The sequence below is a fragment of the Oncorhynchus nerka genome, unplaced genomic scaffold (genome assembly GCF_034236695.1).
Source record: "Oncorhynchus nerka isolate Pitt River unplaced genomic scaffold, Oner_Uvic_2.0 unplaced_scaffold_5458, whole genome shotgun sequence".
Taxonomy (NCBI): domain Eukaryota; kingdom Metazoa; phylum Chordata; class Actinopteri; order Salmoniformes; family Salmonidae; genus Oncorhynchus; species Oncorhynchus nerka.
In genome coordinates, this window is record NW_027035854.1 from 713 (window position 1) to 11,818 (window position 11,106).

The 11,106-nt window shown below is 68.7% G+C and overlaps 1 protein-coding gene across 1 annotated transcript; it reads left to right on the forward strand.

Annotated features, from left to right (window-relative positions):
* Positions 1–963: 963 nt before the first annotated feature.
* On the forward strand, positions 964–7,584 carry LOC135566368 (PHD finger protein rhinoceros-like). Its single transcript, XM_065014102.1, has 7 exons — positions 964–1,533; positions 1,781–2,817; positions 2,885–3,478; positions 3,890–4,070; positions 4,365–5,559; positions 5,612–6,494; positions 6,561–7,584. The coding sequence occupies exons 1-7, from the start codon at positions 964–966 to the stop codon at positions 7,582–7,584; spliced, it is 5,484 nt and encodes a 1,827-aa protein (XP_064870174.1).
* The last annotated feature ends 3,522 nt before the right edge of the window (positions 7,585–11,106 follow it).

The following is an 11,106-nucleotide window of genomic DNA, read 5'->3' on the forward strand; positions in this document are numbered from 1 at the left end:
CAGCAGGGCGACGGCAACGATTGCCGCCCAGCGGCAGCAGCAGCAGGGCGACTTGGCAACGACGTCAGCCCAGCTCATGGCAGAGCAGCAGGGTCATGGCAACGATCGTCGTCCAGCGTGCAGCAGCAGCAGCAGCAGGGACGGCAAACGACGTTGCCGTTCAGCGGCAGCAGCAGCATGGCAACGGCAACGATTGTTAGCCCAGCGGCAGCAGCAGCAGCAGCAGGGCGACGGCAACGACGGCCAGCCCAGGCGGCAGCAGCAGCAGAGGGCGACTTACAAACGATACAGCCCAGCTGGCGGCAGCACTGACGACTTGGCAACGACGCTGTCAGCTGGCAGCAGGGCGACGGCAACGACAGTCAGCCCAGCGGCAGCAGGGGCGACTTGGCAACGACAGCCGTTCAGCGGCAGCAGGGCGATCGCGCAACGACAGCGTACCAGCGCGCAGCAGGGCGGACTTGTGCAAACGATCGCTGCTCCAGCGGCAGCAGCAGCAGCAGGGCGATTTGGCAACGATTGCCGTCCAGGCGGCAGCAGCAGCAGGGGCGATCTGGCAACTGATAAAGACCAGGGCGGCAGCAGCAGGGCGACTGGCAACGACAAAGTACCCAGCGGCAGCAGCAGGGCGATCGGCAACGACAGCAGCCCAGGGCGGCAGCAGCGAGGCGACGGCAAACGACAGTCGCCCAGCGGCAGCAGCAGCAGGGCGACTTGGCAACGACTACCAGCCTCAGCGGCAGCAGCAGCAGCAGGGCGACGGCAACGATTGCCGTTCAGTGACGGCAGCAGCAGCAGCAGGGCGACGGCAACGACAGCAGCCCAGCGGCAGCAGCAGCAGGGCGATCCGCAACGATCAGCCGTTCAGCGGCAGCAGCAGGACGACGGCAACGACAGCAGTCCCAGCGGCAGCAGCAGGGCGACGGCAACGATTGCCGTTCAGCGGCGATAGCAGCAGCAGCAATGGCTGACGGCAACGACAGCAGCCTCCAGCGGCAGCAGCAGCAACAGGACGATAACATTGCTCAGCGTGCACAGCAGCAGCGAGAGGCGACGGCAACGACATGTCAGCCCAGCGGCAGCAGCAGTAGCAGGCGGACGACATGGCAACGACAGCTGCCCAGGCAGCAGCAGCAGGGCAGCAGACTTGCCAGCGAGCAGCGAAACGCATGGCTAGCAGCAGCAGGGACGACGGCAACGATAGCAGCCCAGCGGCAGCAGCAGCGGTATGGGCGATGGCAACGACAGCAGCCCAGGCGGCAGCAGCAGCAGGGCGACGGCAACGACAGCAGCTCCAGCGGGCAGCGAAGCAGCAGGGCTGACGGCAACCGACAGCAGCTTCCAGCGAGCAGCAGCAGGGCGACTGGCAACCGACAGCAGCCCAGCGGCGAGCAGCAGCGGAGCGACGGCAACGACAGCAGCCTCAGCGGCACAGCAGCAGACAGCCAGCCAGCGGCAGCAGGGGCGACGGCAACGACAGCAGTCCAGCGCAGCAGCAGCAGCAGGGCGATCGGCAACGACAGCAGCCCAGCGGCAGCAGCAGCAGGGCGACGGCAACGACAGCAGCCCTAGCGGCAGCAGCAGCAGGGCGACGGCAACGATAGCAGCCCAGCGGCAGCAGCAGCAGGGCGATCTGGCAACGACGTAGACAGCAGCTCCAGCGGCAGCAGCAGCAGGGCGACTTTAAACGACAGCAGCCTAGTGGCAGCAGCAGCAGGGGCGACGGCAACGATACAGCTTCTTAGTGGCAGTAGCAGCAGCGTGGCGACGGCAACGACAGCCAGCCCAGCGGCAGCAGCAGCAGGGGCGACGGCAACACAGCAGCTCAGCGGCAGCAGAGCAGGCGACGGCAACCGCAGCAGCCCAGGCGGCAGCAGCAGCACACCATAGCAACGACAGCGCCCAGCGGCGGCAGCAGCAACCAGCAGCGCAGCAGCAGGGCGACGGCAAACGATACAGCCCAGCGGCGGCAGCAGGGCGGACGGCAAACGATCACAGCCCAGGGCGGCAGCAGCAGCAGAGGGCGATTTGGCAACGATGCCGTTCAGCGGCGGCAGCCCAGCGGCAGCAGCAGCAGGGCGACGGCAACGACAAAGGTAGACCAGCAGCCAGCAGCAGGGCACGCAACGATACAGCCCAGGGCGGCGGCAGCAGAGGGCGACGGCAACGAACGACATGGCAGCAGCAGCAGCAGGGCGCGGCGATTGCCAGCCCAGCAGCAGCAGCAGCAGCGACGGCGACGAGCGTTCAGCGGCAGCAGCAGCAGCAGGGCGATTTAACGAACGAGCCAGCCCAGCGGCAGCAGCAGCAGCAGGGCGACGGCAACGACAGCAGCCCAGCGGCAGCAGCAGCAGCGCGACGGCAACGACAGCCCACCTTTAGCAGCAGCAGCGAGGGGCGATGGGCAACGATTGTCGCCCAGCGGCGCAGCAGCAGCGAGCAAGACAGCAGCCCAACGGCGGCAGCAGCAGTACCGAGCAGCAAACGACAGCAGAGCGGCCAACGACAGCAGCAGCAGCAGCAGCAGCAGGGCGACGGCAACGACAGCAGCCCAGCGGCGGCAGCAGCAGCGAGGGCGATTTGGCACGAGCAGACCAGCGGCAGCAGCAGCAGCAGGGCGACGGCAACGACGCAGCCCAGCGGCAGCAGCAGCAGGGCGATGGCAACGACAGCAGCCCAGCGGCAGCAGCAGGGCGACGGCAACGACAGCAGCCCAGCGGCAGCAGCAGCAGGGCCATGGCAACGACACAGCCCAGCGGCAGCAGCAGCAGACGACGGCAACGACAGCAGCCCAGCAGCAGCAGCAGCAGGGCGACGGCAACGATAGCAGCCCAGCGGCAGCAGCAGCAGCAGTAGAGCGGATCTGCCAACGATTGCCGTTCAGCGGCGGCAGCATTGACGACGGCAACGACAGTCAGCCCAGCGGCAGCAGGGCGACGGCAACGATTGTTAGCCCAGCGGCAGCAGCAGCAGCGACGGCAACGATACAGCCCAGCGGCAGCAGCAGCAGCAGCAGGGCGATCGGCAACGATAGCAGCTCCAGCGGCAGCAGCAGCAGGGCGATCGGCAACGATAGCCAGCCTCAGCGGCAGCAGCAGGGCGATGGCAACGATAGCAGCCCAGCGGCAGCAGCAGCAGGGCGACGGCAACGACAGCCAGCCCAGCGGCAGCAGCAGCAGGGGCGACGGCAACGATTGCTACTCAGCGGCAGCAGCAGTAGGGCGATGGCAACGACTGCAGCTCCAGCGGCAGCAGCAGCAGGACGACTTGGCAACGACAAACAGCCCAGCGGCAGCAGCAGCGAGGGCGACGGCAACGATGCAGCAGCCCAGCGGCAGCAGCAGCAGCAGGGCGACTGGCAACGACAGCAGCCCAGCGGCAGCAGCAGCAGGGCGATCCGCAACGATAGCCAGCCCAGCGGCAGCAGCAGGACGATGGCAACGATAGCAGCCCCAGCGGCAGCAGCAGAGGGCGACTGGCAACGATAGTTGCCCAGCGGCAGCAGCAGCAGCAGGGGCGACGGCAACGATAGCAGTCTCAGCGGCGACAGCAGCAGCAGCCCCAGCTGATCGGCAACTGACAGCAGCCCAGTGGCAGCAGCAGCAGCAGGGCGACGGCAACGATAGCAGCTCCAGCGGCAGCAGCAGCAGCAGGCGATTCGGCAACGACAGCAGCCCAGCGGCAGCAGCAGCAGCAGGGCGACGGCAACGACAGCTGCCCAGCAGCAGCAGCAGCAGGGCGATCGGCAACGACAGCAGCTCCAGGCGGCAGCAGCAGCAGGGCGACGGCAACGATCAGCAGCCCAGCGGCAGCAGCAGGGGCGACGGCAACGATAGCAGCCCAGCGAGCAGCAGGGCGACGGCAAACGATAGCAGCCCAGCGGCAGCAGCAGCAGGGCGACGGCAACGCAGCAGCGCAGCCAGCGGCAGCAGCAGGGCGACGGCAACCGCAGCAGCCCAGCGGCAGCAGCAGCACTGATCATAGCAACGATAGCAGCCCAGCGGCGGCAGCAGCAGCAGCAGCAGCAGCAGGGCGACGGCAACGACAGCAGCTCCAGCGGCGGCAGCAGGGCGACGGCAACGACAGCAGCCCAGCGGCAGCAGCAGCAGCAGGGCGACTGGCAACGACAGCAGCCCAGCGGCAGCAGCAGCAGGCGACGGCAACGACAGCAGCCCAGCGGCAGCAGCAGCAGAGCGACGGCAACGACAGCAGCTCCAGCGGCAGCAGCAGCAGGGCGATCTGGCAACGACAGCAGCCCAGCGGCAGCAGGCGCGACTACGGCAAACGACAGCAGCCCAGCGGCAGCAGCAGCAGGGCGACGGCAACCGCAGCAGCTCCAGCGGCAGCAGCAGCACTGACGACAGCAACGATACAGCCCAGCTGGCAGCAGCAGCAGCAGCAGCAGCAGGGGCGACGGCAACGATGCAGCCCAGCGGCGGCAGCAGGAGCGACTGGCAACGATAGCAGCCCAGCGGCAGCAGCAGCAGCAGAGGCGATCGGCAACGACAGCCGTCCAGCGGCGGCAGCAGCAGGCGACGGCAACGACAGCCACCCAGCAGCAGCAGCAGGGCGACGGCAACGATAGCTGCTCCAGCGGCGGCAGCAGCAGCAGGGCGACGGCAACGACAGCAGCCCAGCGGCAGCAGCAGCAGTGCAGGCGATTTGGCAACGATTGCCGGTCTAGCGGCAGCAGCAGCAGCAGGGCGATTTGGCAACGACAAGCTGTTCAGCACCGGCAGCAGCAGCGAGCGACGCAAACGATCATCAGCCAACTCATAGTTAAGCAGCAGGGCAGATTTGGCAAACGACAGCTGCCCAGCGGCAGAGCAGCAGAGGGGCGACGGCAACGACAGCCACCTCCAGCAGCAGCAGCAGGCCACCTGCAACGATTGCGCAGCCCAGCGGCGGCAGCAGCAGCAGGCAGACTTGGCAACGACAACAGCCCAGCGGCAGCAGCAGCAGCAGGGCTTCGGGATTTGGCAACGATAGCAGCCCAGCGGCAGCACGACGGCAACGACACGCAACGACAGCAGCCCAGCAACGGCAGCCCAGCGGGCAGCAGCAGGGCGACGGCAAACGACAGCCCAGCGGCAGCAGCAGGACGAGGGCGAACGCAGCAGCGGCAGCAGCAGCAGGGCGACGGCAACGACAGCCAGCCCAGCGGCAGCAGCAGGACGATTGCAACGACAGCAGAGCGGCAGCAGCGGGGCGAGGCACCCAGCCCAGCGGCGGCAGTTAACACCATACAACGATTGCGACGGCAAACGATAAAGCAGCCCAGCGGCAGCAGGGCAACGGCAACGATTAATCAGCGGCGGCAGCAGGGGCGATTTGGCAACGATTGTTCCAGCGGCAGCAGCGAAAGCAGCAGGGCGACGGCAACGATTACAGCCCAGCGGGCAGCAGCAGCAGGGCGACGGCAAACGACAGCGCAGCCAGTGACGGCAGCAGCAGCAGCAGCAGCAGGGCGACGGCAACGACGTTGCTCCAGCAGCAGCAGCAGCAGGGGCCGCGACGGCAACGACAGCTACACCCAGCGGCAGCAGCAGCAGGGCGACGGCAACGATTGAAGAGCCCAGCGCAGCAGCATGGGCAACGGCAACGATTGCAGCCCAGAGCGGCAGCAGCAGCAGGGCTGACGGCAACGACAGCAGCCCAGCGGCAGCAGCAGCAGGGGTCACGGCAACGACAGCAGCCCAGCAGGGGCGCAACGACAGCACAGCAGCAGCAGCAGGGCGACGGCAACGATACAGCCCAGCGGCAGCAGCAGCAGGGCGACGGCAACGACGCAGCCCAGCGGCAGGCAGCAGACGATGGCAGGGCCCATGGCAACGACAGCAGCCCAAAGACGGCAGCAGCAGCAGCAGCAGGGGGCGACGGCAACGACAGCAGCCCAGCGGCAGCAGCAGCGGCAACGGCAACGACAGCAGCCCAGCGGCAGCAGTAGCAGTGAGGGGCGACGGCAACGATGTTAACAGCCCAGCGGCAGCAGTAGCAGCAGGGGCGACGGCAAAACGACAGCAGCCCAGCGGCAGCAGCAGGGCGACGGCAACGACAGCCAGCCTTCAGCGGCAGCAGGGGGCGCAAACGATTGCCACCCAGCGGCGGCACGATACAGCCCAACGCAGCAGCAGCAGCAGGGCGGCGGCAACGACAGCAGCCCAGCGGCAGCAGGGCGACGGCAACGATACAGCCGGGCAGCGGCAGCAGGGCGACGGCAACGACAGCAGCCCAGCGGCAGCAGCAGCAGGGCGACGGCAACGACAGCAGCCCAGCGGCAGCAGCAGCAGGGCGATGGCAACGACAGCACCCAGCGGCAGCAGGAAAGGCGACGGCAACGATACAGCCCTGGCAGCAGCAGGGCGACGGTGCAACGACAGCACCAGGGCGGCAGCAGCAGGGGCGACGGCAACGACAGCAGCCCAGCGGTGGCAGCAGCAGCAGGGTGACGGCAACGACAACAGCCCAGCGGCAGCAGCAGCAGCAGGGCGACGGCAACGATAGCAGCCCAGGGCGGCGGCAGCAGCAGCAGCAGGGCGACGGCAAACGATACAGCCCAGGGGCGGCAGCAGCAGCAGGGCGACCTGCAACGACAGCAGCCCAGCGGCAGCAGCAGGACGACGGCAACGACAGCCAGCCCAGCGGCAGCAGGGCGACGGCAACCGCAGCCAGCCGACAGCAGCAGCAGCATCGACGGCAACGACGCAGCCCAGCGCCAAACAGCAACAGCCGACGGAAACGACAGCAGCAGCGGCAGCAGCAGCAGCAGGGCGACGGCAACGACAGCAGCCCAGCCAGCAGCAGCAGGGCGACGGCAACGACAGCAGCCCAGCAGCAGCAGCAGCAGCGACGGCAACGCAGCCCAGCAGCAGCAGCAGCAGGGCGACGGCAAACGATACAGCCCAGCGGCAGCAGCAGCAGGGCGATGGCAACGACAGCAGCCTAGCGGCAGCAGCAGCAGAGGGCGACGGCAACGACAGCAGCCCAGGCGGCAGCAGGGGCGACGGCAACGACAGCAGCCCAGCGGCAGCAGCAGCAGGGCGATGGCAACGACAGCAGCCCAGCGGCAGCAGCAGCAGGGCGACGGCAACCGACGCAGCCCAGCGGCAGCAGCAGCACTGGACTGACAGCAACGATTGCAGCCCAGCGGCGGCAGCAGCAGCAGCAGCAGCAGCAGGGCGACGGCAACGATTAAACAGCCCAGCGGCGGCAGAGAGCGACGGCAACGATAGCTGCTCCAGCGGCAGCAGCAGCAGCAGGGCGACGGCAACGACGCCAGCCCAGCGGCGGCAGCAGCAGGGGCGACTGGCAACGATAAAGCCCCAGCAGCAGCAGCAGGGGCGACTGGCAACGACAGCAGCCCAGCGGCGGCAGCAGCAGGGCGACGGCAACGACAGCAGCCCAGCGGCGGCAGCAGCAGCAGGGGCGACGGCAACGACAGCAGCCCAGCGGCAGCAGGGCGACGGAAACGACAGCAGCCCAGCGGCAGCAGCAGCAGGGCGACGGCAACGACAGCAGCCCAGCGGCAGCAGCAGCAGAGCGACGGCAACCGACAGCAGCCTCAGCGGCAGCAGCAGCAGCTGATCACAGCAACGACAGCAGCTCAGCGGCGGCAGCAGCAGCAGCAGCAGCAGCAGGGCGACGGCAACGACAGCCAGCCCATGCGGCGGCAGCAGGGGCGACGGCACAACGATAGCAGCCCAGCGGCAGCAGCAGCAGCAGGGCGACGGCAACGATTGCAGCCCAGCGGCGGCAGCAGCAGGGCGACGGCAACGACAGCAGCCCAGCAGCAGCAGCAGGGGCGACGGCAACGACAGCAGCCCAGCGGCGGCAGCAGCAGCAGGGGCGACTGGCAACGACAGCAGCCCAGCGGCAGCAGCAGCAGCAGCAGGGCGACGGCAACGACAGCAGCCCAGCGGCGCAGCAGCAGCAGGGCGACGGCAACGATACATCCAGCAGCAGCAGCGGCGCGGCAACGACAGCAGCCCAGCGGCAGCAGCAGCAGCGACGGCAACGACAGCACCCTGGCGGCAGCAGCAGCAGCAGGGCGACGGCAACGACAGCAGCCCAGCGGCGGCAGCAGCAGCAGGGTGCGACGGCAACGACAACAGCCCAGCGGCAGCAGCAGCAGTAGCGACGGCAACGATAGCAGCCCACAGCAGCAGCAGCGACGGCAACGACGCAGCCCAGCGGCAGCAGCAGGGTGACGGCAACGACAGCAGCCCAGCGGCAGCAGCAGGGACGACGGACGACAGCAGCAACGGCAGCAGCAGGGGCGGGCAACGACAGCAGCAGCGGCAGCAGGGGCGACGGCAACGACAGCACGCCCAGCGGCGACAGCAGCAGCAGGGCGACGGCAACGACAGTGGCGGCGGCAGCAGGCGCGACGGAAACGACGCCCAGCCCAGCGGCAGCAGCAGCAGCAGCAGCGACGGCAACGACAGCAGTTCAGCGGCAGCAGCAGCAGGGGCGGCAAACGATTAAAGCGGCCCAGCAGCAGCAGCAGGGGCGACGGCAACGACGAGCAGCCCAGCGGGCAGCAGCAGCAGGGCGACGGCAACGACAGCAGCCCAGCGGCAGCAGCAGCAGCAGGGCGACGGCAAACGAGCCCAGTGGCAGCATCAAGCGACGGAAACGACAGCAGCCCAGCGGCAAACGCAGCAGAGCGACGGCAAAGCAGCAGCAGGGCCAGCGGCAAGCAGATGCGACGGCAACCAGCAGCCCAGCGGCAGCAGCAGCAGGGGCGACTGACAGCAACGACAGCAGCCCAGCGGCGGCAGCAGCAGCAGCAGCAGCAGCAGGGCGACGGCAACGAGACCAGCTCCAGCGGCAGCAGAGGCGACGGCAACGACAGCAGCCCAGCGGCAGCAGCAGCAGCAGGGCGACGGCAACGATAGCCAGCCCAGCGGCAGGCAGCAGCAGGGGCGACGGCAACGACAGCATCCAGCAGCAGCAGCAGGGCGACGGCAACGACAGCAGCCCAGCGGCGGCAGCAGCAGCAGGGCGATTTCGGCAACGACAGCCAGCCCAGCGGCAGCAGCAGCAGCAGGGCGACGGCAACGACAACAGCCCAGCGGCAGCAGCAGCAGCAGCAGGGCGACGGCAACGACAGCAGCCCAGCGGCAGCAGCAGCAGCAGGGCGACGGCAACGACAGCAGCCCAGCGGCAGCAGCAGCAGGGCGACGGCAACGATAGCAGCCCAGCAGCAGCAGCAGCAGGCGACGGCAACGACAGCAGCCCAGCGGCAGCAGCAGCAGGGCGACGGCAACGATGCAGCCCAGCGGCAGCAGCAGGCGGCGACGGCAACGATAGCAGCCCAGCGGCAGCAGCAGCAGGGGCGACTGGCAACGATAGCAGCCCAGCGGCAGCAGCAGCAGCAGGGCGACGGCAACGACAGCAGCCCAGCGGCAGCAGGGCGACGCAGAACGATAGCAGCTCAGCGGCAGCAGCAGCAGCGACGGCAACGTCAGCAGCCCAGCAGCAGCAGCAGCAGGGCGACGGCAACGACAGCAGCCCAGCGGCAGCAGCAGCGACGACACAGCAACGACAGCAGCCCAGCGGCGGCAGCAGCAGCAGCAGCAGCAGCAGGCGACGGCAACGACAGCAGCCCAGCGGCGGCAGCAGGGCGACGGCAACGACAGCAGCCCAGCGGCAGCAGCAGCAGAGGGCGACGGCAACTGAGCCAGCCCAGCGGCAGCAGCAGCAGGGCGATGGCAACGACAGCAGCTCAGCGGCAGCAGCAGGGGCGACGGCAACGACAGCAGCCCAGCGGCGGCAGCAGCAGGGCGATGACAAACGATAGCAGCCCAGCGGCAGCAGCAGCAGAGGCGACGGCAACGACAGCAGCCCAGGCGGCAGCAGGGGCGACGGAAACGACAGCTAGCCCAGCGGCAGCAGCAGCAGGGCGATCGGCAACCGCAGCAGCCCAGCGGCAGCAGCAGCAGGGCGACGGCAACGCAGCAGCCTCAGCGGCAGCAGCAGCACTGACTCACAGCAACGACATGCAGCCCAGCGGCGGCAGCAGCAGCGAGCAGCAGCAGGGCGACGGCAACGACAGCCAGCTCCAGCGGCAGCAGGGCGATGCGGCAAACGACAGCAGCCCAGCGGCAGCAGCAGCAGCAGGGCGACGGCAACGACAGCAGCCCAGCGGCAGCAGCAGCGAGTGGCAGCAACGACAGCATCCAGCAGCAGCAGCAGGGCGACTTGGCAACGACAGCAGCCCAGCGGCGGCAGCAGCAGCACGGGCGATTGCGCAACGACAGCAGCCCAGCGGCAGCAGCAGCAGCAGGGCGACGGCAACGATAACAGCCCAGCGGCGGCAGCAGCAGCAGCAGGGCGACTTGGCAACGACAGCAGCCCAGCGGCAGCAGCAGCAGAGTGACGGCCAACGATACAAAGCAGCTCAGCGGCAGCAGCAGCAGTGGCGATCGGCAACGACAGCAGCTCATGGCAGCAGCAGGGCGACGGCAATCGACAGCAGCCTAGCGGCAGCAGCAGGGCGACGGCAACGACAGCAGCCCAGCGGCGGCAGCAGAGCAGGGCGATGGCAACGATAGCAAGTTTGTCGGCGGCGGCAGCAGGGGCGACGGCAACCGCAGCAGCCGCAGCGGCAGCAGCAGCAGGGCGACGGCGAACGACAGCAGTCCAGCGGCAGCAGCAGCACGTGATCACAGCAACGACGCTGCCCCAGCGCAGCAGCAAAGCAGCAGCAGGGCCGACGGCAACGACTGCTGTTCCAGCGGCGGCAGCAGCAGGACGCGACTGCAACGATGTACAGCCCAGCGGCAGCAGCAGCAGCAGGGCGACGGCAACGATTAGCAGGCCCAGCGGCGGCAGCAGCAAAGGACGGCAACGACGTCAGCTCCAGCGGCAGCAGAGCAGCGACGGCAACGATATGCTAGCCAGCGGCAGCAGCAGCAGGAGGGCGACGGCAACGATTGCAGCCCAGCGGCGGCAGCAGCAGCAGCAGGCGCGACGGCAACGACTGTCAGCCCGGCGGCAGCAGCAGCAGCAGGGGCGACGGCAACGATTAGCAGCCAGCGGCGGCAGCAGCAGCAGTAAATGACGGCAACGACGATTGCCGTTCAGCGAGCAGCAGCAGCAGGG